Raw genomic sequence first — 24,263 nt, 5'->3', positions numbered from 1 at the left:
CTGCATTGGAAAAACAGTGGCAATTAATACTACTGAGAAACCCTGGTTCTTCAGGTTCCCAGACTAAAAATAAGCATCCCAAATTGAGTAGGAAATGAGGTCCCTTGTCAGTATGACATGTTTGTGTCCAGGTTCATAAATATTTGCTGAACAGAACAACATAAGGAATTCAGTCTTGAGCGGTTTGTTTGCATGTGTTCTTTCTGGCATTGTGATTATCATGCTTATTTACAACTCTTTTTTCGTAACTGTGGTATTCCCTCATGAATCAAAATGGTTACATACTTTTTTCTGTGCAGAACAAAACCAAAACATCAGGAGAACATTTTCACAGGATTGCTAAGAACAGAAGTCATGAAAGCAAAAATGTGAGCATTTTTCATCCCAGTGGAAACATGTTATACTCTTTTTCGGACCAGAAAGTGATATATGACAGCTTAATTCAACCTCTGTAAACCTGGACAAACAATTTTGTCACCAAAAGTCACTGACCTGGAAAGGCCATTGCTTTTTATTGACAATTGTATCTAATTTATGCCCCAGGTTTCTTTTAAAATAGAAGTGTCAACATCCACAAGTCTGGGGCAGGAACAAATGGTCAAATCCTATCTCTCTTAATGTATTATTAATACTTTTAGATCTTTCTGTCAAGGAGCGTGCCTTGGAGCTGGAGATTATACCAGCTCCTCTTCAGTCTCTGAAACTACCAACGCTTCACTCCCTCAGCTGGACCTGTTTCCCTTCTAATTTCATTGAAGAAGATTTTTGCCAAATCTATTAAAACATCTTCTGTTGTGTTTTTCAGTCCAAAAGAGTGTTGCAAAGAGCAGAGAAAGGAGAAGGTCGTGGGGTATTTTAGGGAAACAGTGGCAGCAAATTTTCTAATTAATTTGGGGTTCTTTGCCAAGCTCCAGCTCTGAAATATTTACACTGGCAGTATTTGTAAAACTGAGTCATATCCCTTCTTACCTTTCAGAAGATGTAATTTGGTGCTCAGCGTTTATTAGCTGACCTAGCTGCTAGCATTCATTTTATTAAAGTGTCATTGTCAGAATAGTTGGTATAATTGGTATAAAATCTTTTTTTAACACTTCACTTCTCCGTTATAATTGTTCAGCATTTTACTTAACAATTTAGAAAAATATGACCCTGATTGTAGTTGGAAAGCACTTGAAAATCCAGCATGAAAATAAGAGTCTAATATTATCTTCCTACTTTCATGAAAAGGAATTTAACTTAAATATTTTTAAAATGCTGAGCACCCAGAAGCTTACAAAGTCAACAGAAGTTGCTGAGTTTTCTGAGCTTTTGGGAATCAGCCAAATATTGAATGTCTAGCTTGCTTCCTACTTAATAAATAAATGAATAATCAGCCTCACCTTTACATGTTAGCCTTTTTCCACTTGAGCTAGTTATCCCTTACCACGTTTCCCCTATCCTAATGTAATTTACATGCCTTGAACAAACTACAGAGCACCAGTGGCTGCTGAATAATATCTTTTGCTCATTCAGTCTCCTGGAACTTAATGTTTTTGTGTTTGTGTTCTTTCTCACAGACTCAAGGCATTGAAACATTACATAAGCTATTTCAAGAACTTGACCCAGTAGGCAGAGGTAAACATTGTATGCTTTTTTAAGTCTTAAAATCCCAATAAGCCAATTTTTTTCTATAATCTCATACCCCAGTAAAAAGTGTATTCTAGAAAGATAATTACAGAGTTCTTTGGCTGGGATTTCACTCAGTGTCAGTATTTGGAAGTGCTTGTTTTTCCTTAGTTTAAACTGTCTTCATCACATTGTTACACTCTCCTTCACCGATTGGGAACAGTCTCATTGGGGAAAAACTGAACCCAAGGCAACTTCCAGAGAGGTGCAAAAATAAATATTTGCTGCTATTGGCAGTAGGATGCACACAGTTGTAATAAGGTGCTCATTGGCCTAGTGAAACTAGAAGAGAAAATATTCATTGCAGTAATGCTCCAGACAAAATCCAGTTTGAAAAGAAAACTCTTTTCTTTCCCAAGAGCAGGGTAAAACACCTATCTTCAGCAGAACATCCAAATACAATCATTGAAATATAATGTTTTGGTTTTGGTTTTGCCTCAGTGTTTTATCACAAACAAAACTGTTCTGAGATGTCAGACTGGACTCATTGATAGAGGGGGTCCTGTGTTCTTAACATACTTTTTTTAAACAAGATAATTAGAGGATTTTCCTGTGTTTTGCCTGTTTGTGGGTTAAATGTTATTAATGAAATTCTGCATCAACTATATAAAGCACCTTTTTGTTAAAGGAGTTTCAAAATAAAAGGAGCTTCAAAATACTGTAATTGTATTTATGTCCAAGGGACATGCCTTCATATAGACTGTCTGGCCTGCTTCATCTCACCTACAGATCATGAAACTTATACAATAGTTTTCTTCCTCACACTGTGCTTCAGATAAGGTGTTTACAGTGCAGTGGTAAAGCCAACCATGGCTAATCTAGTCCACAGTCTGCTGGTAAGCTGCATCTGCCAGGTCATGACATTAGAGAGATACCAGGGACCAAGGCTGCAGCAGTGATTTTGCCACTTAAGAAGAGGTGGCCTTCATCTGCTGCTTAGTGCCAGGAGCCTTGCCTGTCACACAGCCAACACACTGAGAATCCAAGTATTGAGAAACAAGACACACGGATCATCTGCAGTGTGGAGGGAATGATGAAATAAAAAGTGACTCTCCCTTCCCCATTCTCTCACTTTGGGCACAAATAATTACAGCTGTAATTAACTTCTGTGGGACAGTCGGTATCTGTATGGTGAAGTGCATGTAAGTGCTGTGACTGCTCAAGGCTTGCCTGCAAAAGAAGAGGTTAATAATGAACTTGAGTACTCACTAATGACATGAATTTTTAAAGGTTTTTGCAGTCTTGGGAGACTTTCAGGCACTTTCTTCCCCAGCTGCAGCTGTTCCTAGCTATTGTGTAGGATGCCCAAGGGAAAAAATGTAACAGATTATATTCTTCTAGCTTTCTTGGAATTGACATTGCCTAGAGGAAGAAGACAAATCCTGTCTGACTCACTGCTCTTATTACTGTGTTACATATTTTTAGATCTGAACTGGAGTACCATCCCCCAGCCTGCAGAACACTTTATATCCCAGAATCTTTTTCTTCCTCCTACTGCTCTTCAAGAAATGTGCTATGCAAGTGAAAGAGGAGTCAGGCCAGTCTCTGGATGTCATTCCCCAAAGATGGAGAGCAAGTCAAGGGAGAAGGAAGAAAAGATCCAGCACAGAGGTAAAGACTAGAAGAAATTGCAGTTAAACAGGTCTGGAAAACTGCCCAACATTTGCAAGCAGAGATGATCATACAGCTGATAGTCTCCAAATCCCATAGATTATGGGAGTCTAAATAGTGTTAGTTACATTAGCAGAGTGCGTAGTGGAGATAGGTGCTCTACATGTACCTGAAAGGAAATGATTTGTAGCCTAAAGGTTGCTCTGACTCCTGCACTTTTATCTCACCTGCACCGGAATCTCTGTTCTGCTGCTGCCTCAATGCAGCGGCACAAACACTCTGTAGGCTGCCAGGCTACTTCCAGATTCACTGGGTGCTTGCACTCTTACACTGCTGCCCAGGGGCACCTCATTCTTATCACAGCCAGCTATCCTGGAGTGATCACTGGCAGCTGAGCAGCTCATGAACACACATCTCCCTTCAATATCAATAAGCTGGCACCAACTCTTCTTCTTTCCCATTCCCATCCTTGTACACATGCTCTGGAGACATCTATTATGACTTTATCAGAGTGAACACCACATGCCATGCAACCATGTGCATCACTTTCTGTAGTGGGAGTGTAGCTGTCGTCCTCACTAGAAGCCTAGTGATTAGAGTGCTTACCAGTAACAGGGACAGCTGAGTATTATTTCTTCTTCAGCCCAGGGGATTCAAACCTGTATTTTCCCACTTCCCTGTGAAAGTCCTTAAGATGCAGACTCTTCAGTTGTGGATCTCTGTTCTTCTCTGATGGTCCAGTAAAGCATTTCCACTTGTTGAGACTGACCAGGGAATCAGGCAGTCCAAAAAAAGAGAAACACAGAAAGGAGAAAACAGGAGAGTATATGACTTTCTAGTCTAACTCCATCCTCTGCAGAGTAGTCCCTGCTCTAAAGATTGGGTTTTGTCTGGTGTCATTTGAATGTCAAACACAGTTGCACTGTAGCAGAAACTAGGACTGAGAACACACTCCTCAACAGAGCTGCATCCTTACCGGAGCAAGAGAATCACATTGCCTTTGGCACCTTCACTTGTTGACTACAGTTTTGCCCATAGTAGAACAGTTGCAGTGGGAGCTGAGCAGTGTCACCATCCCAAAAAGCCTTTGTTAGGCAATAGGAGAAGACAGGGAGGTGGGAGTGTGAGTTTGAATTTGCTCAATGTGATGAAAGTCTTAACCCCCAGGACTGTCTGCCTTTTTATATTTTAGGTATCTGAGTAAGTGGCTTGATGTCCAGAGATGTCTACTTACTGTAACTCCTATCCACCTCAGCCAACCACTGAGCCTGAACTAGCCAAGATAAAATTTGCATGTTTCATTGTGTTGCTGTGGTTTTTTTAGAGAGCTGACATGCACTTTCAATTTTTTTTTTTTTTTACAGTAAAATTGCCATTTACAGCCTCTGTGAAGCAAGGAGAGTGCTTCAGGTAGGAGAGTATTATATTGAAATGTTTCTAGCCTTTCACACAAAGTAGGGGTGAGAAAATGATCCCAGCCTGATTTCTTAGAATCCACCCTCCTCCTTTTTGTGCTCTAGAGACATGGTGCCTCATTCCCCCACAAACTAAAACAGCTGTCCTTGACCTCTTCATCCCGTTGTGGAAACTGCAGTGCAAGGTGATGCTAGCGAAGCAGAGAACCTTTCTTTTTCCATCCCATCTGGAGCGCCAGACCCCCTCCTTCAGTACATAGCCCTTCTTTCCCCACCCTTGCTGGCCTCAGGAGCACAGGCACTGATCTGGCACTGTGCGGAGGAGGCGATGATCGCTGCTGCCTTAGGAGGGAAGGAGAAAATAGGGCAGTGCTGCTACTAAGACACAGGGGTGTAGGTCAGAGAACAAAGGATGTGCTGGGCTAGGTGGCACAGGCAGTCCAAAACAGGACATCTACTGGTTTTAGTATGGTTTGATATCTACTATACTTAAAATCTAAATAGCATTATGGTGTTGGTGTGTAGCTCATTGCTAGTGCATTCCCTTTACTTCCAGGTTCTGGTTCTTTGGCAGTGAACACTGAAGGCTGTGCTCTCTTATGGGTGTGCAAGATCCTGTGGCAGTAACACTGATGATCAGTGTTGATTACTTTCATAAATGCCCACCTACTGATAGGATAAAATGCTCTGGTCTTGCCCAGTGTGCCTTTGGCTGTTGCTGGGCAGTCAGAGCAAAGTGGAATTGGCTAGCTACTCAGACTGCCACAAGCACCTTATGAAATAAGATGTATTAATTTGTTCACACAAAATAATTCAAAGACTACTGCTTTGCACCTTACAGCTCAGACTTTGGTACTCAAACTTGAAAATCTTAGGCTTTCCCCTGAGAAAGAGGAGAGAAATGTGTCTGGCGTTTTTGTTTAATTTTAGGATGGTAAGGTAAACCTCCGCAGCTTCTATCGTGAACGCTTCTATCTGACTCAGAAGGGATAGTGGTATAGTGGCTGTATGAAATTGGCACTAGTGTCCTTAAGGTAATGTGATGGCATTGTGGTTCTATGTATTTCAAAGTATAGTAAATCATTTCCTTCCCTTTTTTTTTTTTTTTTTTTTATGATCCTCAGGAAATGCTTCAAACTAAAGTAGCAGGAATTTTAACTGTAATTATGTTCTATTTTCTAGGCTGTCATCTTTATGTATATTTTGTCATGAATTTATGTGGAGATAAAATATTTTTTTGGCCTGACCTCTGTGTGTTTTAGCTCTAAGAGACTTACCCGTGGTGCTGAAGGTAATCATGAAAAGCCATCTGTGTCACAGGAGTCAAAAAAAAGTGTGTCCCATGCTGTAGTCCTAGCTACAGGAGAAAATTTCCATTCATCCAGCTTTAATCTGATCTCCCAGAAGATGAAGAAATATGAAAGCAAAAGTGTCTCCAGCTCTCCAGAGAAGACTTTTCAATATTCAAAAGGTTTCTCAGTTATTCTTCTATTCTAGATTCACAAAACAACAGGATTTGCTTCTGTTTCTTAGTCTAGCTACCTCAAGGTACTGAAAGCCCTAAGACAGATGGTAGCAGTAACCAGTAATAGTGCTGGAAAACTCCTGTGTGCTCAGAAGCAGCTGACACATTCTAGAGGATATCAGAACTGATTTCATTGAGCCTTCCAGCTGAGACAGTTGAGGTCCAAAAGCTTTTTAACCTCTTCCTGCTGAGCAGCCCACTGAAGAGGAGTTGAAAAATACCAACCTAATGGCAAAGGATAATGCCTCTGACCCTGTCCTATTCTTCTCCGGTTCCTGGTGGGAGAGGCTCTAGCCATCAGCTCATAGCTTGTCATGTGTGTCAGCACGCCTTAAAGGGTTGTATGTTATGATTCTGTGAACCGTTGGAAGTAATCCTTTAATAAGGGTCAATAGAAGATCATAATGCCTGGAGCAATAGAACCAGGTCCTGTGCCTATGGCAGGAGGTTTTACCTGGTAATATTAGATAATGAATTATACTGTGGCTCTCCTGTAGTAAAGAAAATGCATGTTCCTGCCAGAATACTAGTTTCTTGTAAATGAAACCAAAGCCTTGTACTTTTTAGCAAGTGGTAACTCCTTAGTATTGATACGGATTTGTTTTTTTCCTCCTTTTTGACTCAGGTCATGATCCTAATCCAAAGAGCAGTTCAAGCAAGAAAGAAAGAAAAATGAAGGAGAGGCTCCCCTCAAAAGCCACAAGGCCCAGCAAAAACAAGACAGCAAACCAAGATGTAAATTTTAGGAAGAGTAAATCCTGCCAGGCTCAAAATACTTTGCAGTTCTTTCCGCCCTTATTGCCTGAAGCAAAGGACAGACAATCTACTGCAAAATATCAGGATTTATTTTGGAACTTCAGTTCTTCAGCCAATGAAGGCAGCTGAAAGAGTGTCCTGTATCTGATTTGCCTAAACAATTCTTAAGACTTTGATTATGGATTATGTCTCTACCAGGGAGGGTGCAGCTATCTGCAGAAAACAGTTTTTTCTGCTCCTTTTTTTGAAAAACAGTTCACACACAGTTGGGTAGTGAGCACATCAAGTTTCTGTCGGTACATGAAGAAGTTCCCCACATTCTGAGCCAGTTTAGCTGGGAGTGTCTCCTCAGTGTAGTAGAGTATCATTTGTCTTAAACAATACATACTTTTTTGTGAGGCAGAGTCCACTTTCAGAAAAAGCTGGAAGAAGAGCTAAGTCCCTATTTCTGTTTTGCTTCTTCGGCTCTATTTGGAAGTTTCCCTAAGATTCTCAGGGAGAGGGATTATTCACTGAGCAGCTAAAACTATTATTCCCTACTCATAGTAGAGTAACTGGAAAGTCATAAGCCATGATAACTGGAGAGTCATGAGCCCCTTCACCCAAGAACCAAATACATTTTACATTCAAAAACATTTGACAAAATCTGTACACAAATAGTCAGTCTGTGGAACTTTTTGCTAATGGACATTGTGGAGGCAAAAAATGTATGTGGATTTGAGGGGACACGTACTTTGAAGATAGGCCTCTGGGAGGGAATTTTTAAACAGATAGGCCACATGTGGCTTGGGAAATCTTCTCAGCTGAAAAGAGTGAGAGTCTAGGAGAGTGCTTGGGAGGAGTACTGTATGTGTTTATTCTGTTCCTACTCTAACCTGGGCATCCAAGTCACTGTGGAGACAGGATACTGTGAAAGATAGCCCCTTGGTCTAAACCAGAATGGCTATTCTTATGTTTATTCATTATAGTCATAGACTTGCCTAGTTTGTGGCTTCTTACACAAATATCCTTCTTAAGACAGGTGTTGAATTTTGGCTTCTCAAATTTCCTAAAACAACTGTCCAGTACGCCATTCAGTAGGCTTCCTCTCTCTACCTCCTGTATGTCTCTACAGCATATTACACTTTAACTCCAAAACTAGAGCCTACTGCTGCAGAATCAGGGCCATCACATTTTTAGTATTTGAGAGGGGCCATGCTAGATTTTGCCAGTAATAAATAAAATCTAATTTGCTAGAAGAAAGAATTGGCCAAGTGCTTAAAATACCAGGACACTTGGTGGAACTGCCAAGTGTAACCATTGAGTCATCTTGCAGTGATGGCTGTAATGCAAGTGGAATAGTATGACGTATACACAGGATAGCAATTGACAAGTCTTTTTTTCCACACAGATCAGACCTAGATCTTCTTTCAAATGTGAAGGGGAACCTAGCCATGTCTACAGTATCAGACAGGACTATTTTAGTACCCCAGTATCACAAGAAAGAAACATCACATCCAGCCTCTCTGTTGTATGCTATACAGGAGACAACAGATGAAATCATATTGTGCTACAGCAAGACAAATGCAGTAAGCAGGACAAGAAATGTGGGCACAGGCTGTCCTTACAAGGCCTCCCAGAAGACTACTGAACCAGTGTTCTGTCAGGGTTAGAAATGGATGCAAGGACTGTAAAGAATGGTACATTCCAAGCTAAAGTCTACAGCCAGACTGGGCAGCAGTCTGGTGGAGTGAGTTCTGGGAGCCTCACGTCCAATATTCTGGGGGATTAGGATGCTGTCCTGTGGAGTCCTAAATGCAGCATCTGTGCAGACAGCACAAAGCCATCTAGCTTTGCACTGCCTTGGACTGTGGCTCTTGGATTGCCAGGGACCTCCTCATGACTGTTGTAGTAAGAAAAGTGTAGAGTTGGTTTGGTTTCATTTAATTTATTTATTTCTAATTGTCAACAGTAATGAGAAAAAAAATAGTCATACAGTTGCTTCTGAATAAAAGCAATCTCTGAACAATTTAGAAAAATGTGAAGTCCAGTCCTTCTCACCAGTATAGCTATGAGTGCAGTATAGCTTTTTGAGTGACTAAAGGAAACACAGTTCTTCTGTGGAGATTCCCTCAGGAACGAGGAACAGGGTCATGACTATTTTCTGGGAAGCAAATGTAGTAGTTTAATTTTAAAACAGCAGGATAAAATAAGCAAAACACTTTTGAAATTCCCAGCTCATGCCATGCTTTACTTGTCATTGCTAATATGAGTAGAAGTGCTGATAGTGTTGCTGTGTTGTGTTACCCATTTTGCGTATGTCAGGTGAATATTCCTTCTCTGAGATGGCCTGCACAGTGCCTTCAGATTGGATACCAGTGCTAAAACCAGAAGTTCTCTCTCCAGTGCTGTTAATCTCTCTATATTGTGCCTGTTCTGTCACAGAACTGCCCTGCATTATGGGTTCTGTTGCCTTCTGCTAAAGATAAGATTACCAGTTTGAGATGCCTTGTGAAAAGACTGATGAATGTTGCAAAGAAACCATTTATGGCCCTGCTGGAAATTTGCCAGCAGCACACACAAACATAGAGATTTAGAAATACAGCTGGTTATCAGGAGAGGAAGGGTGAGGACCAACTAGGTATTAATTATAACTGACAGTATAACTCTTAACAGGTGTGATATACTGACTGATACTCCAAAACTGGGGAAAGAACAGACCTGCACATTTCCTGAACCAGTTGTACAAAGGCCTCATTTATCCTCTTCTGCTTCTGAGGTGACTCAGACTCATCTTTACGTCAGGATCCTGAGGGCACCACTAGGTCTTACTGGCCCTGACCAGCTGCACAAGGGGCATCCCACTCAACCCCTGCCCAGGGCCCAGAAGCCCCATTTGAGTTCAGCCTTGGGCCCCTAGCCCCTGCCTGAACTTACACCACAGGTGGACCTGTCTCCAGCCGTCCCTCCTAGATGGACCCTGAACCTACACTGTAGGATGCTTGTCTCCTGGATGGACCCCTTGGACAGACATTGTAGCTTGTCTCCAGTTCTGTCTTTGGCCCTGTCTCCTTTTCTTCCTGACTGGCCTCCGTGAACGGACGCAGACCTGGTTCATTGCTTGCCTTTTCTAGGATGGACCTGGCTCTGCCCACCGTGTTCAGATGTGGACTGTGCCCCATCGGTGAGGGCACTGCCTGTGCTGAGGTCAACCTCAGTTCCCAACTCGCCTTCCTTTGGGGAGCAGTTGGTCCTCGCTGCTCCCCAAAACTTTACCTGCACCACTAGGCAACGACCTATTCTGACAGGAAAAGCTACAGAGGGATTGCTTTGGAGCCACAGTATCTGGGCAACCCCAGAAAACTCAAGGCATTCAATGCAGCCTATTAGAGTTTCAGTGTAATGAGCATACTGGAGTTCCAGTTTTTCCAGTGCTTTCATCTGGTGAATGTACATGCTGTTTATGATACATCCATACAAACCATCCCTACTTTCCTGATGTATAGATCAGGTAATGGAGAATCTCAAAAAGAAAAACTCCCTTTAATCTATTTAGGCTTTATAAGTAAAATAGAAGTGGCCATTAGGAGATACAAGATTTTAAAATTATGTCATATCTAGAGGCCCTTAAAGAGTCAGAATGTGTGGTCATGTGTTGTACCCAGGAAGGCTGAGGTGCAGGAGATGGGAATGGGATTGGCTGGATCTTTAGGGGGACAGTGGCTCAGAGGGAAGTGGGGCATGACAGAACAGGCATGGCCTGGCTAGCTGCGGGTCCAGGGCCAGTGTGGCAGTTGTCCTGATTGCCCCAGCAAACAGGATCCTGATGCAAGATGAGGATGTTTGTGATGGACCTTCTTGCGTCCTTTCCTGTGGTAGTCTCAGCTAAGGAGTTGGCCTAGATCACCAGGCCCAAATCGTATGGACTTGGCCTTTCTGAATGATTATGTGAGTCTCCTGAGGCCAAACTGTGTGGCCACTCCTCCTGGGGCACAAACATGCCTCCTGCCAGTGCATGTTCCCCCACTGAAACAGTGGCCTCACCTCAGTGGTTTCTGCTCGTTGCTCAGTTTCCCAACCAGCAGCCCCAATATGATGGCCATGGTCAGCCCTAGGGCTTCTGTCTAGGTCCTGGTCATTTACCACATTCAGCTCAGCAGCTATGGCCTGCTATGATTTATCTGCTGCAGTCCTCACCTCCCTCCACTTTTTCTTGAAGGTCTCCAGTCCCCACAGTTCTCCAGCCATAACCTATGCCCAAACCATCCATTGTCTGGACCGCCTCAACCCAGATCCCTGTCTTTCTCAATGTTAAAGTTACTCCATGCACACAGACCAGATAGGGACGCACCTTCCTACTGCCGTCTGGCTGGTGGGTCCATCCACAGCCTTCTCTCAGAGCTTCCTCTCATATTTCCTTTCACCTACCTTGTGCTCTTGAATCTGAGTGCTGTAGCATTGCATGGTGGTGGGGCAGTTTATGTATTACGGGCTCACAATGTGTGTATCACCTGGAGGTTTTCAGGCCTTGCCAGAAGTGGAATTACTAGGTGTGACTCTGTGAGTTGCTTCATGGCTAGATGTCCCTCCCACACCTCACCTAACACACCTGCCACTAAGGTTGCTAATAGGACAGGACAAATGGTTCTGGGTCTGGCCAGGAAGACTCAAGAAAGGAGAGTTTTGTCCCCTCCATCACACAAGGGAGGATATGTCAACTGGGGAAGGCCCTCCCTTTCCATCCCATTCCTGGGAAAGGACATTCCCCTGCCAAAGAGCTAGCAGCAGTGTTAGGAGCTGGTGAGACATGGACATGCTCCAGTACTGTATGTTGTCCAGGCAGAGGGGAGTGCGGTGGCTGGGGCTGAATGCGTGTCTGCAAATTTGGTCTGGCAGAGAACATGTCACTCAGGGAGGTGGGCTGCAACCCAAAATCTGAGTGAAGCATGGAGGGGAAAAGGGGCAGAAACGTGGCAGAAGAAAGGGAAGAAAGTTGTTGTTTCACCCATGTGCTGTGAGAGTTGTTTCCTGGGCTGTGGCAATGCAAAAACCTGCCAGTTTTCTTGCAGCCCCTTTCCAGGATACGTATGTGATAGCAGTGCTCTTCCCCTGCCCATACCACCCCACATGAGGCTCAGCCAAGCTGCCTGGCTCCTTCCTCCAGGTAAGACGCTGCCTTTTTGTCACAGCTGGGATTGTGTCGGGAGTATGGGTGGTTTGAACAGCCACCAAGTCACAGCTGCCCTCCCCCTAAAGCCTGGAGGGCTGGGCATATGGGGAGGGAGGTTGGACCTCTGCAACCATGCTCTGCCAGGACAACCCCTCACCACCAAGATTTTCTCTATCATTCCCTACTCCACATGGGCAAACAGCCCCTCTTCCATGCCCCTCGACTCCATGGCTTCTCATTAACATTTCCGCTCAGACTGTGGAAACATTAATGGAGTGATGGCAGAGCTAGAGCACATTTGCTGGTTGAGCTCAGCTGGAATCACTGCTTCTCTTGCTGTCACGAGGGAGGCATGTGCCGAGGGTACCTGCGTTTTGCCAGACCAGCACTCTCCAGACCTCTGGCTCAAAACCTTGGCTTACCTGCCTCCTCAGGACAGTCCAGCCACAACCCTACCTTTGTACACTCTCATACAAGTCTGGATTTTTACTTCATCTTCCTGCCTCAGTTCAGCCTAGGACTCTCTCTTCTGGCAACTTACCAAAAAACAAACAAACAAACAAAAAAACCACACAAGAGAGAATTTAAAAATTCAGTTTCCTTTTAGGACATTTCACTTTTCCACCTCTTCAAGTAAAAAAGCTGTGGAAAGTGCAGCCATCAAAGCATTCAACATCCTTCATGCTGGAGACCACCACTGCATACACTCCCTTCAGTAACTAGGGACAGGCACAAGGCTAAAATATCCCATTTTGTTGAACCTACTTAGTATTCATTTCTGCTCATTTTGCAGTGATTCACCAACGACTCAAAAAGGGAGGCGAGAGACGCAAGCATGACCTTTGCTTGCCTGCTCCTGGGGCTCTGGATGTCTCTTTTCTGAGTCCTGGGGCAGCGGGGAATACTCAGTGTTTGTCTGCACACTAACCTCACTGAGGACTGATGAGTTGAGTCACACGACAGCTTTTTGAGGGAAATGTAGCCTCCGGAAAGTCTTGCTGGTCACACTCACTTCCACACCAGCTGCCTGAGCAGGGAGATTTTTCTTAGCACTTACCAGTAGAGAAGGGGTCCCGTGGCTTAATGGCCCAAGGAGTGGGAGCTGTGCACGCCCATACGCGCATTCACACGGCTTTCGACATGCTGGTAAATGACAGCCAGGGCTGCTCATTCTCTTCAGGCAGGGCCTCAGGGGAGCAGGTTTCCTGTTGCAGCACGTAGGTTGCCATTTCTCCTGCACCGTGCGTGCACAGGCACATCCACGGGGAGGGGAGCTGAGGTGAAGCGTGGTCCGGAAAGCAGAGGGACAGGGAACGATATTTAAAGGTGGGGGATGGAGAAAGTTGTCAGTGAACTCTGATAGTGCTGCTGTAACTGGGTCGGACTGGACTTGTCTCCCCTGCAGAAGTGCCAGGACAAAACAAGCATGTCTCAGTCCCCACTGATGCCCAAACCACTCCAGGAGCAAAACTTTCCCAGGCAAACTCAGCCCTGTCACTTATTCACATCAGTTATCACATCCAGGAGAAAAAAATGCAAATCTGCACCCAGCTTGGACTGCGGTGGCCTGCTCGGGTTGTTTTCTTGTTCCTATTCAGATGACGCAGTAGCAAGGGAGGAGCACAGCACCAGGACCTCATGGCCCTCAAAACCGAAACAGAAACCAGGACCAGACGCCTGTGACAACAACAAGGGCTGCATTTGCTACGTGCCGCTGGCAGACCGGATTGGCTTGCCAGGGCTGTACCTCGGCCCTCCCCAGTGTGTTTCGGCTCTGGACACGGCACGCAGCCTGATGGCTACCCTGTGAGTACCCTCCCGCCGGGTCCTCCACCTTTTCAATGTCACTGCGCCGGGGGAGCTGCTGTGGGAAGAGGTGGCCCCGCTGGTGGCAGAGGGCTGGGAGGGAGCAGGTCCTTCTCCAGCTGTGGGGCAGTCCCAAATGGCCCCGTCCACCTGCTGCTGGCTGCTTTCCATTTGCCACCAAACTTCAGCTTATCGGTGGCCCTTTGTCACCTGTGATTTCCCTGCAGCCAGGGAGAGAGCAGATCCTGCCAGAGTAGGAGAGATTTAGCCAAGGGATCCTGGCAGGAAGTCAGTGGGCTAATGGAGAGGTGAAAAGTCCAGAGCTGCCTCCCTTTCCCACTGCTTTTGCACAGCATTAACCTTCCCAGCAGCTGGGGAGGGGGGAATGCAGGAAAGCCAAGTCTTCTGGGAGCTTTCAGCAGGAGAGAAACTGTCCTTCCTGTTGCCGCTTGGTGCTCAGCCTGTCTGCTGCAGCTGGGTCACGCAGGTCCGCACAGCTGTTTATTCCTGCCGAGTGACCCTTGGGGCCTCGGCCCGTGCCCTCACCTCCCCGAGGCTGGATCCCTTTACCAGAGCTGCATATTGGCTTCCCAGCCCACCACTGCCCTCACCCCTGGGCTTAGCTGGCAGCTCAGCCGAGGCGCCCCAGGCAGGATGCACGCTTGCAGCCTCTCTCTGCCCTGGAGACTGAGACATCGGCTCCCACGGAGACATTCAGCGTTTCCCATGATGCCTGCCCTTAAATGAGGCAGGCAAGCCAGGCTGCGGCTCGCCACACCATGCTGGGGCTGCTCTTCATTGCACCTATGAGGCAGAGGTGCAAACTCTCCTGCCCAAAGGCACAGGCATCTCTTTCGAGGCAGAGGGACTGCAGATGCCTGGGAAAGGCCCCAGCTGGACACTGGCTGACAGCTCTTTCCTGTTTATCCCTCCCTTCCCAGCCAGCCTGCTTCCGAGCTGAGCTCCGAATCACACAGCCAGCGTAGCTCCCAAATGCTGCGCCTGAGGCTGCGTTGCTGGCAGGGCGGCAGCTCTCGGCTTTTTTAGCTGAACAGTGACGCAGCCTCCAGGCCAGCTGCGTGCTCCCTGCCCCGGCCCAGCACTGGGCACTGGGCACCAGCACCAGCAGCTTTCTGTCCCTGTCACCTTCCTGTGCACAGGGATTACATGTTGGGCTGGGCAGAGAGCTGGAGGCCAAGAGGCAAATCTGTCTCCAGTGCCCCCAGTGTAAAGAGTGAAAGCATTGCTGGGAAAGAAGGTACATTCTTACAGGTTTGGGTCTCGAAGGAGAGGAGGGGGCAGAGAAACCTTGGGATTGCTCTGGGGCCTCATAAATGCCGAGATCACATAACAGCCATTCTGTCAGCACAGGGTGTCTTAAAGTGTCTCTCCTCTACCCCTGCAACATACTTCCATGAACCTTACAGGAATTTAATTCTCTGTTTCCCTTTCTGGTAAACATGTACAAGGACAACTTCTAATTGCTTTTGGGTCTGGGTGGAGGGTGTAAAAAAAAAGGCAACCAGAGGTGATTGAACAAAAGCCTGTGTTTCTATAAGCCTTTCTTCTTCAGAAATCAGGCTGGAGATACAAGATAGTAATGGCTGGTTGGTTGGCACAGGCTGGGAGCTGGCTGGGCACTACAGGTTGTAGTTTTGAGTCTGATAGAAATAATTATGGACCTGTTCAGCTAATCAAGAGCTCTCTCAAAGTGCTTCTTGGACTCCTTGTGAGGGCTGCGAGGCAGGATGCCAAGAGCAGTGGGTGAGTAGGGCACAATCCCTTGCAGGGACAGGGAGAGGAAAGGCAGCAGTGGCTGGCTGCAGGAGAGTGGGTGTAAAGACAGACAAACCAACAGGATATGCTACGGGCAAGAGGTTTGAGAAACACCAGTCAAACTGCTCACACATACAGAAGGTCCCATTCTGCAGCAAGGTCTAGGCACAGATACTGACATTTTCCTGGTTTGTTTGTGTCCTTATGGCAGGTTTAGAGCAACGGACATCCTCCATGTGGCCTTCAGACCTCTCCAGAAGCCTGCTGTGAAGAAGGTCTCCAAGAGAGGCTCTAAGAAGTGAGGTATTGCTACTGGAGGGGGACAGATTGGTGCCTGGATCCTGTGACCCTCTCCAGCTCCTCCTGGCTGTGTTAGTGTGAGAATGAGGACATTCGGGGCAGAGAAGCTTTAGCCCTGTGCGCATTAAATCCAGGGAGACAGGAGTGTGAGGGGGATGATGAAGGGGCGGCAGTCACCAGCACTGCAGCCAGGTACTGGGTGCAGATGTGAGCAGGGTCTCTCCTGGCACTCTGAGAAGCCTGGAAGGCTGTAACCAAACCCACAAGCAGTTGCTTGCAATCAGCAAGTGCAGGGAAGATGGCCTGGGATGCCCAGGACCTGGGGATGATACACTATTAGTAATGGCCAGTAGAGTGGAGCTAGCGGGGCTACCGTTACGTACTTCTAGGGAAACGGTGGTAAAGGATACACAGGAGATATTGCTTAGCAGAGGGAGGAGGGAGGCAGAGCCTCAGGACAAGGTCTCCAGACTCCTTGTCTCCATGCAGACCAGGATAGCCAGCTGTTAATGCTGTGGGGCTCCGCAGCCAGTGATTCCCTGTCCTGATCTCACATCCCTATTTTTCAGCTTGCAGCTGCAGCAGCACTGCTGAGGACAAGCCACATGTCTAGAGGAGAAGCAGGGAGCCAGTTTTGCCACGCAGCTGGAGAGAGGAGTAAGCAGGAGGGTGGCTCGAGACCCATCTGACTCCACGGCAGAGAAGGGTGAGGAGCCCCTTTGTGGTGTCGCAGCTGACACCCTGCCCACCGCCTCGGCAGGGACCATAGGTGGGCTCAGCGCAGGGGCGACCAGCCCTGCCATGTCCAGAAACATATGGGGATGTGTAGGCCTTGGGGGGAAGTGGGCATCGGAAACCTGGGGCACCGATGGCACTGAGTGCCCCAAGATGGCAGGGGGTCATGCACTTCTGACCTGTGCGTGCCTAGATTTTGCTCGCTTGTCCAAAGATCACAAGGGATGTCCTCGCTGAACCAGAATGGAAAGAAAAGCATTTTCCCAGCATAGCTCTTAACCCCATCTTTACCAGACAGCAGCGTTTTGTTCCCCTCTCTGCCATCACTGCGCAGAGGCCCCTTTGCTGCCATGCCTGCCCCGTCCAGTATGAGACCGTGGCATGTGTAGGGTGTGTTTGGAGCTGAGGAAAGCACTGGGCTCATCCCCTTCCCTCCCAGCACTGGTCCACGGATAGGGCATGATTAAGCCACCTTTGCTGTGACCAAAAGTGCCCCTCCCCGCAGCCCAGTAGGACACGCACATCATACTCAGAGATTATTGACTTTCCCAGGGCACGCTGTGCCCCAAGGGAAACAAACCCCTCCACTCTGGTGTGACTGGCGGCACGTGGGACGTTGCGGGCACGGAGACTGGGGCTCTGAGCACTGCAGCCCACCTGCCAGGGCTGTCCAGCCAGCTCCCTCCGCACTAGCCCTCTGCTCTCCTCCACTGTGGGGCACCACCCTGCCAGGCTGGGCTGTAAGGTTTTAATGGAGGCACTGAAGGGGTCCGGGATGCTCCGATCTGATCGTTCCCTCCAGAGACAAGGCCCCTCCACACAACGGGATGAGATGAGCACTGGCCATGACAGGCCCTTTTGCTCCAGGAGGCAGCAAGCAAACATCTGAGTGTGGGAAGGGTAACTCACAGAGACCTCGTTCCCCTGTCCAAACCACTGGCCAGGAGCTACTGGCATGGCTCTGGGTTCAGGTGGGCCACCCTGGCCTTGGGGCAAGACTGAGACACTCTCGCTCTGTGCGCAAGGGGAACCACGAGCAGTCAGTGACACAGATGCAGAGCACACCCTGAGACATGTGCCATACAGGCAATAACCAAGGGGTCTCCTGCCCTCCTGTCTTGCAGCTGGTGTCCCCACAGCAGGCTTTACCGTGGTATCAAGAGAGCACACGGGCATGGGAATGGGCCTGCTGCAACAGAGGTGCAATGGGCACCTGCTCTGCACACTGATTCTCCTGGAGGCTGCAGGGGTCTTGGCCTTGATGTTTTATGCTCTGCTGTGGGAAGCCGGGAACCTGGTCAACCTCCCCAACAAGCGCATTGGTTTTTACAACTTCTGCCTGTGGAACGAGACAGCTGGGGAGCTGCAGTGCCTGGAGTACAGGCATCTGCAGGTGATGGGCATCAGCCTATCAGGAATAGTGCTATCCAGGGTTTGCGTTTACTCTTGCCTGGTCTTCAGCATCTTCTATCCCCTTTTCTTTGCGCACGTGAAGTGCATGGAAAACACAGAGGGCTGGAAGGCGATTCTCATCATACTCATCATCAAAGTGATGATACTGTCTGGAGGCCTGGGTATATTTCTCTTCCAGACCTTCCATTGGATTCACCTCTTTGAATTCACTGGGGGCTTCCTGGCACTGCTTGGGACTCAGGCTCTGCTACTGCTCCAGATTTTCACTGCCACTATGTACTTCAGCTGGGCCAAGCACAAGTATCCATACTAAAGCCCCTTCCCTGAGGAGGCCATGTCCATTGAAGGTGGAGAAGATGCAAGAGCTATGAATTGCCTGATTTAGAATAAAAATAGCACCACAGCTTTTGTAACTGGCAGGAATTTGATCCCTAGTCCAGGTGCTCATGCCCAGCCATGCTCTGGGACACACAGCTGTGATTGCAAGCCAGATGCTGGCAGCACTCCTGCAGCAAAGGCACCAACACCCACAGCACAGCGTGGGAGCTTCCTAGGAACAGCAGCACGTAGCACACAGTGCAGCCTGGGACACAGCACCAGAGCGACAGCATTTCTGGCCCTGACCCTGAAGACAACAAAGAGGACAGATCAGACCCAGCACAAGGCAGATATGTCCATCTGGCCATATCTAGCCTGACTGTAGACAGCCAGAGAGGCAAAACAGGCTTGCTTTCTTGGAGTTGCCCAAAGAGACTCAGCTGCTTCTCCACCTCCTGGATAACCAGGGCCATCTTAGAAGCAAACATGAGTGAGGAACTTTGTCTTCACATTGCCATCACAGCAGTGCAAGCCCCAGACATGCAATGGAAACGCTTTCTTCAGCAGAAGCACCTGCACCTCGTCTGCTGGAATAACATGGACTTACAGGGTGACTCTGCTTGCAGTTCATTTGGGTGAAGTGGCCCATGTCCAACCCCAGGAGCAGCACGGCACCTGGAAGGGCATTTTAATCATTTGCTGAACATAGCCATAATGAGGAAGGCTTCCATGAGGATTTTGGTGCAGATCCCCAGGCTCTCACTGACACTATGCGACTGAGCCCAGCACTCCAGCAGCCTCAGAGGCTCCAGCAGAGACAAGTCCTGGGTGGAGGCAGCCGGTCACTGAGCTATTTGCAACCTCTCATGAGGCAGCGCTGGCTTTCCACTCTGTCCCCTCTGGGCACACGAAGGCCCGTATTCTCATCTCTCCTTCCACAGGGTCTTGGCAAGGACATGGCTGGTGACACTAGTCTGACGGATTCCTCATTTAAATAAAAACTCTCGCACCTTGCCCCAGCCTTGCGCATTCTGTTCATTACTCCCTTCTGGGCTGTACTTGCCTGGAGCCCTCAACCCTTCCCAGGCCCCCATACACCCTGCAGCGGGGGCAGCCCCTTCAGGACAGTCCCTGTCCCCCACCAGCTGCTCCCACCCACATGTCTCCTCCAGCTGAGAGGGGCCTGCCCCAGGCTGGGGGCAAATTCAGCACCAGGACTGACAGGCACAGTCTGCCAGGCTGCACGGCAACTGTCAGGGAAGGACAGCAAAGCCAAGTGAGCTCTGGAGCTGTCCCATAGCCGCACTGGGGAGGGTGAGGGGTGCCCCAGGGTGGCAGCCCCATGGTCTCAACGTTTATGTTGAACCACAACCATCCAGCTCTGGAGGCCAAGGCCAGTGAGTCCCTGCTCCCACCCTGTCCCAATGTCCCCTGGCAAACTGGACATTCACAGGTGAAGCCTCTTTAATCCTCTTTAATCTGGCTGTGCTCTGAGGTGACAGACAAATGAGCGTGCCCTTCCGTGGAGCCAAACCCTGCTGGTCCCAGCGCACGCTGTGAGGAGAGAGCTCCCCTTCCCCCTGGCCAGCACGGGCCTCCTCCCAGCCCTGCGGTGAGAGGCCACCAGCCATGGCCAATGCACAGCCACCCCAAGGCCTCACCCACGCTGCCCCAGCCGCCTGCAGACATGGCGATGAGAGGCATTAGCTGAAGAAGATCTCCCTAACATACTTCAGAACATCGTCCTCCGAGTCCTCCCAGCCTGTCCTCTCTGCACAGGCGTCCGGAGGGGACGGCAGACCCGGACTGTGGTCGCTGCCCTGCTCCGTGCCGGCTGCGCTGCCCGCAGGATTGCTCCGTGTCGGCGGGATCTCCTGCTCTTCGCTTCCAGGCCAGGCCTTCTCCTCCGCTTCCTCATGTTGCAACTTCTGACCAAGGGAAAACAGCCGGACCCTGCTGTAAACACCCTCATTCCTGGGAGCACCACGGACAACCCGGGGCAGAGCCCCCCTGCCCCCGGCAGCCGCGGAGGCAGCGAGGAGAGGGGCCGGGGGACCCCGCCGCCGGGCTCACCTCGGCCAGCGCCCCCAGGGCCACGTCCACCAGCTCCGCCTCGTTCATGCAGTAGACGGTCGCCGCCCTGGGGAGCGAGGGCAGACGCTCAACGCAGGGCCCAGCCGCCGCGGCCCCGGGCGCGGCCAGGGGGCTTTACCTGGGCGCCGCCGCCTGCCGGTGCCGCCGCCGCCGCCGCCGGGCCGGGGGGGGGGGCGCGGAGGGGGGCGCGGGCCGCTCCGCCGCCGCCATCCAGGCAGGCAGCAACCGCCGCCGCCCGCCCGCCGCCATCTTGTGCTGGGCGGGGCGGGGCGGCCAGTGGCGGCGGAGATCACGGCGCCCCGCAGGGCGCGGGGTTGCGGCGGCGGCGGGGCTCGCTCGGCCGTGTCTGCCTGTCACGGGGCTCCGGTCCCGCTGGAGAGCGGCACGGAAACGCGGAGCTCGGGAGGGAGCCGCGGACACGCCGCCGCCTCCTCTGGGCGCTCCCCCGCTCCCGCAGGGAGAAACGCCCTCACCTGCCCCGGGGGTCTCCTGCCTTGCCGCTTGGGGCCTCTTGTCCTTTCTCTGTGCACCTCGGAGAAGAGCCTGGCCCCATCTTCTCTATCACCCCCTTTTAGATGGGGAATAGCAACTAGATCCCCCCCAGCCTTCTCTTATCTAGGCGAATAGACCCATTCCTGTCACTTTACACACTGTTTCCTTGAAGAAGATGTCATCTGTGGGGGCAGAGCATTAGTTTGGGATTCCCCTCTGAACCGAGAGCACTTCCCTGGTTGCAGCCAATTTATTGGGCCAGCAGTACTGCCAGGGACGCTTTCTGCAGGTGCCAACAGCCCCTTTTCCAACAAAGCCGAGCAGCGAAAAAAGGGCAGAGCAGGAGCTGACACTATAGCAGATCGGGCTGGAGGCAGGCGTGGGGGGGGGCGGCCAGCGAGGGACCGCCGTGCTGCCCCAGTCCGACGTACCGAGGAGACACGATGTACCGAGGAGACACGCCGTCCCACGCAGCCCCCATGCGCAGCGGGTGGCCATTGTGGTCAAAGGCTGTGTAGTTAATAGCGATAGGCTCGGCCTCCAGGGAAAACCGCAGCTGGATGACGGGAAAGTCAGTGTTACTGTGCTGCAGCCTGAACTTGCAAACTTCCTCCCATTTGTCCAGGACCAGTGGGAAGGTGGCAATGGGTGAAGCTTTGCCACATATTTGAAGGTTTTAAAAGCAGCAGTCACCAAACCCATCTGTGTCCACTCCTGCCATGTTTTGCTCCAAAGGCTCACCCTATGACATCCCTGAATATTTTGTTCTAGCAAGCAAGCAGATGGGACTCCCAAACAGCAAGTGTGTCATAAATGGCACATTTTCAAAGTCAGATCTTGGCCTTGCTCTTGACAACCACCCTGCTATTACATGCAGAATGAAGAAGACTGAAGATCTACCTCCGCTTTAGTTTCTGAGGTCAGGTGTGTTTTGGTTTTCTGAATCAGGTGGCATTTAAAATGGTCAACAGCAACTCTCTCAGGCTGATATAATCTTGTGATGCAACACTCCAAAGGAAACAGAAGTCAGGGTGGGAATGAACCTCGAGATATATATGGAGGTTGCTTCCATTCCTGCCCTGTGCTCAAGAGCAGCTACCCCAGCACATCAGCCTCACCAGTGTCTGCAAAAAGGAGCAAACCAGCAGGACTAGGTGCCTGCCTTTTTCACGGATTTTCTCCATTAGGCTCTGCCATCAACAGCCTGACGTCCACCTGTAAGTATCTCCCTCGGGATTTTCTTTGGAGCCTTTTCAACCTTTAATTCCTCCTTTGCTCTAACTTACCTTCCTTGCCACTCACATAAGGAGCACCGCAGACAGGGAGGGAGCTGGGGGAAATGTGTGTGCTTCTGCATGTTGCTGTTGCTGCCCATTTGCTCTCCCACGCAGGGTGTTACCCCATTGCCTCTTTCACTTAACATTTAGCAGCAGCACTTCAGCTGTTGGGTCTTTTATTTGTGTGAGAAATTGTCACAGCACAAGGGCTGGGAAAGCAATTTCTTTTCCTGAGAGAGTTCACCAGAACAGGTTTGCAGGAGTCAGATGAAAAACAAGAAAGATGGACATCTACTACTTCTGCTTTTCTTCCTTGCAGTGCACAAGTTTCTAGACAGGGGTGTTATGGCATTATAGCATCTGTAAGGGGGTTGCATAATCTCCCCACTTGAACAAAGTGGAAGTTCCCATGGCTGGCCTGATCCTAACCATACCCTCAAGCCCTCCTGGGAAGGGAAAAGGCTAGGGGAAGAAGAAACACAGTGAAGAACAGACACAGATTGCAACCCGTGGAAAAGGGAAAGTGGCTGAGGGTTGAGGGCTCAAGAAGTAGATCAGGAGAGCCCTGGAGGGGGTCACCAAGCAGAGCAACCCTGACAGCACTCACTGCCCCCAAAACACACCTAGGGAGTGGGTGGAGTGGCTACAGAGGGGACTCCAGGGATGAAAGGTTTGCTCAAACCGTACTTGAGCCAGACACATGTGCCTAGCAGCCCCCTCCTCCAGGAGGTCCACCCCTGTCGCTGCGGCAGGTTCAGAGCATGATGTCCCACATACCTTCAGATCACCTCAGGCACCTGCTGTGAGGAAGAGCTGTATGGAAAACCATGGAAAGGAGCCACACAGGACCCCCAGGACAGAGCAGGGGCTGGGGTGCATGCCCCATGTCATGGCAGGGTCAGGCTCCTCCTGTATACCACCCAGATGGGGGAGAGGAACCGGAGTCCTGATCCCCTTGTGGGGTCTCCCTAGGGGAATGGGATCTGGGAGGGTTGCCAAAGCCACCAGCACTGCAGCCAAAGGCTGGGGTTGCCTACTGCCTGCTGTCAGTGGGTGACAATAACAGAGGTGGGTTAAGTCAGCCTTGGCAGAAAGGTGCCACGGGAAGGATTACAGAGAGCGTTGAGCAACGTGGAGCCCGCTGCAGAGCACACCCCAGTAATGGTGTCTCCCCCTCCATCTCTCCCCACAGGCAGCTTTGAGGCAAGGAGGAGGCAGCATGGACAGAACAAGGGGTGCGATGTGGCGGAGACCCACAGACAGATGGCTTGGCACAGTGATGCTTCTCGAGTCCATGTTATCTTTCATCCTGATGTTTTATGCCCTGTTCTGGGAAGCTGGCAACCTTGTCGATCTCCCTAACAAACAATTTGGTTTCTGTAACACCTGCTTATGGAATAAGGCAGCTCAAAAGCTACACTGTCTGGCATATGCAGATCTAGAGGGCATTGCTGTCAATCCAGAAATAATAAAGTTAGCTATTTTTTGTGCATATTCACCTATGGTCTTCACCCTGTTCTACATTATTTTCATCTCATTTGAAGAGTGCACTCTTGAAAGACAGTACAGGACTGCTGTTTGGATCACACCATTCTTCAGTGCAACACTGCTCCTTGTTGGTCTTCTCTTGTTTTTGCACCAAGTCTGGGATCGGATTTTTATCTCTGACATTAGCTATGCCTTCCTAGCACTAGTTTTCTCTCTGATCCTGATGCTGCTTCAGGCTCTCACTGCCTTTAAGTGCCTCAGGTCAGACATGCATGAGGACTGAGAGCAGAAGGGACCTTGTCTCTTGCTTGGCTGCACTTTAAAAATCAAATAATCCCACTACAGCTTTTAGCAAGAAATCAACCTGCAGGATGAGTGACTCCTGTCCAGCCATGCTGACACACCACAGCCACGTCCAGGCCCTCGACCCGGGCTGCCAGCAG

The 24,263-nt window shown here is 49.4% G+C and overlaps 3 protein-coding genes across 14 annotated transcripts in view; 2 read left to right on the top strand and 1 right to left on the bottom strand.

Annotated features, from left to right (window-relative positions):
- Positions 1-8,990, top strand: part of AGBL3 (AGBL carboxypeptidase 3) — a 30,667-nt gene extending 21,677 nt beyond the window's left edge. For 7 of the 11 annotated variants that reach the window (XM_064510841.1, XM_064510832.1, XM_064510853.1 and 4 more), the window contains 6 exons: positions 300-368; positions 1,557-1,614; positions 3,091-3,276; positions 4,641-4,686; positions 5,954-6,162; positions 6,842-8,990. In XM_064510841.1, coding sequence (XP_064366911.1) covers positions 300-368; positions 1,557-1,614; positions 3,091-3,276; positions 4,641-4,686; positions 5,954-6,162; positions 6,842-7,101 — 828 coding nt within the window. In that variant the 3' untranslated portion in view covers positions 7,102-8,990. Of the gene's footprint in view, positions 1-299; positions 369-1,556; positions 1,615-3,090; positions 3,277-4,640; positions 4,687-5,621; positions 6,163-6,841 lie in introns of those variants that run through there. The other 4 variants (XM_026117069.2, XM_064510861.1, XM_064510885.1 and 1 more) reach the window with 3 other exon arrangements.
- A 4,425-nt stretch (positions 8,991-13,415) lies between these two features.
- Positions 13,416-19,483, top strand: TMEM140 (transmembrane protein 140). 2 transcript variants are annotated; one of them, XM_026117058.2, is made up of 4 exons: positions 13,416-13,927; positions 15,915-16,001; positions 16,573-16,709; positions 17,863-19,483. In XM_026117058.2, exon 4 carries the CDS (start codon positions 17,913-17,915, stop codon positions 18,462-18,464), a length of 552 nt encoding a protein of 183 aa, XP_025972843.1. In that variant the 5' UTR covers positions 13,416-13,927; positions 15,915-16,001; positions 16,573-16,709; positions 17,863-17,912; the 3' UTR covers positions 18,465-19,483. The 2 variants fall into 2 exon arrangements, with proteins under 2 accessions (XP_025972843.1, XP_025972842.1); XM_026117057.2 differs by having other exon boundaries at positions 15,915-16,006.
- A 444-nt stretch (positions 19,484-19,927) lies between these two features.
- CYREN (cell cycle regulator of NHEJ) lies at positions 19,928-23,034 on the bottom strand. Its single transcript, XM_026117060.2, has 4 exons — positions 23,020-23,034; positions 21,487-21,611; positions 20,543-20,609; positions 19,928-20,397 (listed from the first exon to the last, which is right to left on the bottom strand). The coding sequence occupies exons 1-4, from the start codon at positions 23,032-23,034 to the stop codon at positions 20,173-20,175; spliced, it is 432 nt and encodes a 143-aa protein (XP_025972845.2). The 3' UTR covers positions 19,928-20,172.
- Positions 23,035-24,263: the final 1,229 nt, after the last annotated feature.

The sequence above is a fragment of the Dromaius novaehollandiae genome, chromosome 1, assembly GCF_036370855.1.
Source record: "Dromaius novaehollandiae isolate bDroNov1 chromosome 1, bDroNov1.hap1, whole genome shotgun sequence".
Lineage (NCBI taxonomy): Eukaryota > Metazoa > Chordata > Aves > Casuariiformes > Dromaiidae > Dromaius > Dromaius novaehollandiae.
Note: the sequence above shows the minus strand (reverse complement) of the source record. Positions and strands in the feature narration are given on the sequence as shown.

Bases quoted from the DNA above. Each gene is read 5' to 3' on its own strand.
- TMEM140 (XM_026117058.2), top strand. From the start codon at position 17,913: ATGGGAATGGGCCTGCTGCAACAGAGGTGCAATGGGCACCTGCTCTGC.
- CYREN (XM_026117060.2), bottom strand. The intron at 20,610-21,486 runs GTACGTCGGACT...CTCGCTCCCCAG, and splicing joins CGGTACATCGTGTCTCCTCG to GGCGGCGACCGTCTACTGCA. The intron at 20,398-20,542 runs GTGAGCCCGGCG...TCCCTTGGTCAG, and splicing joins CCCTGGGGGCGCTGGCCGAG to AAGTTGCAACATGAGGAAGC.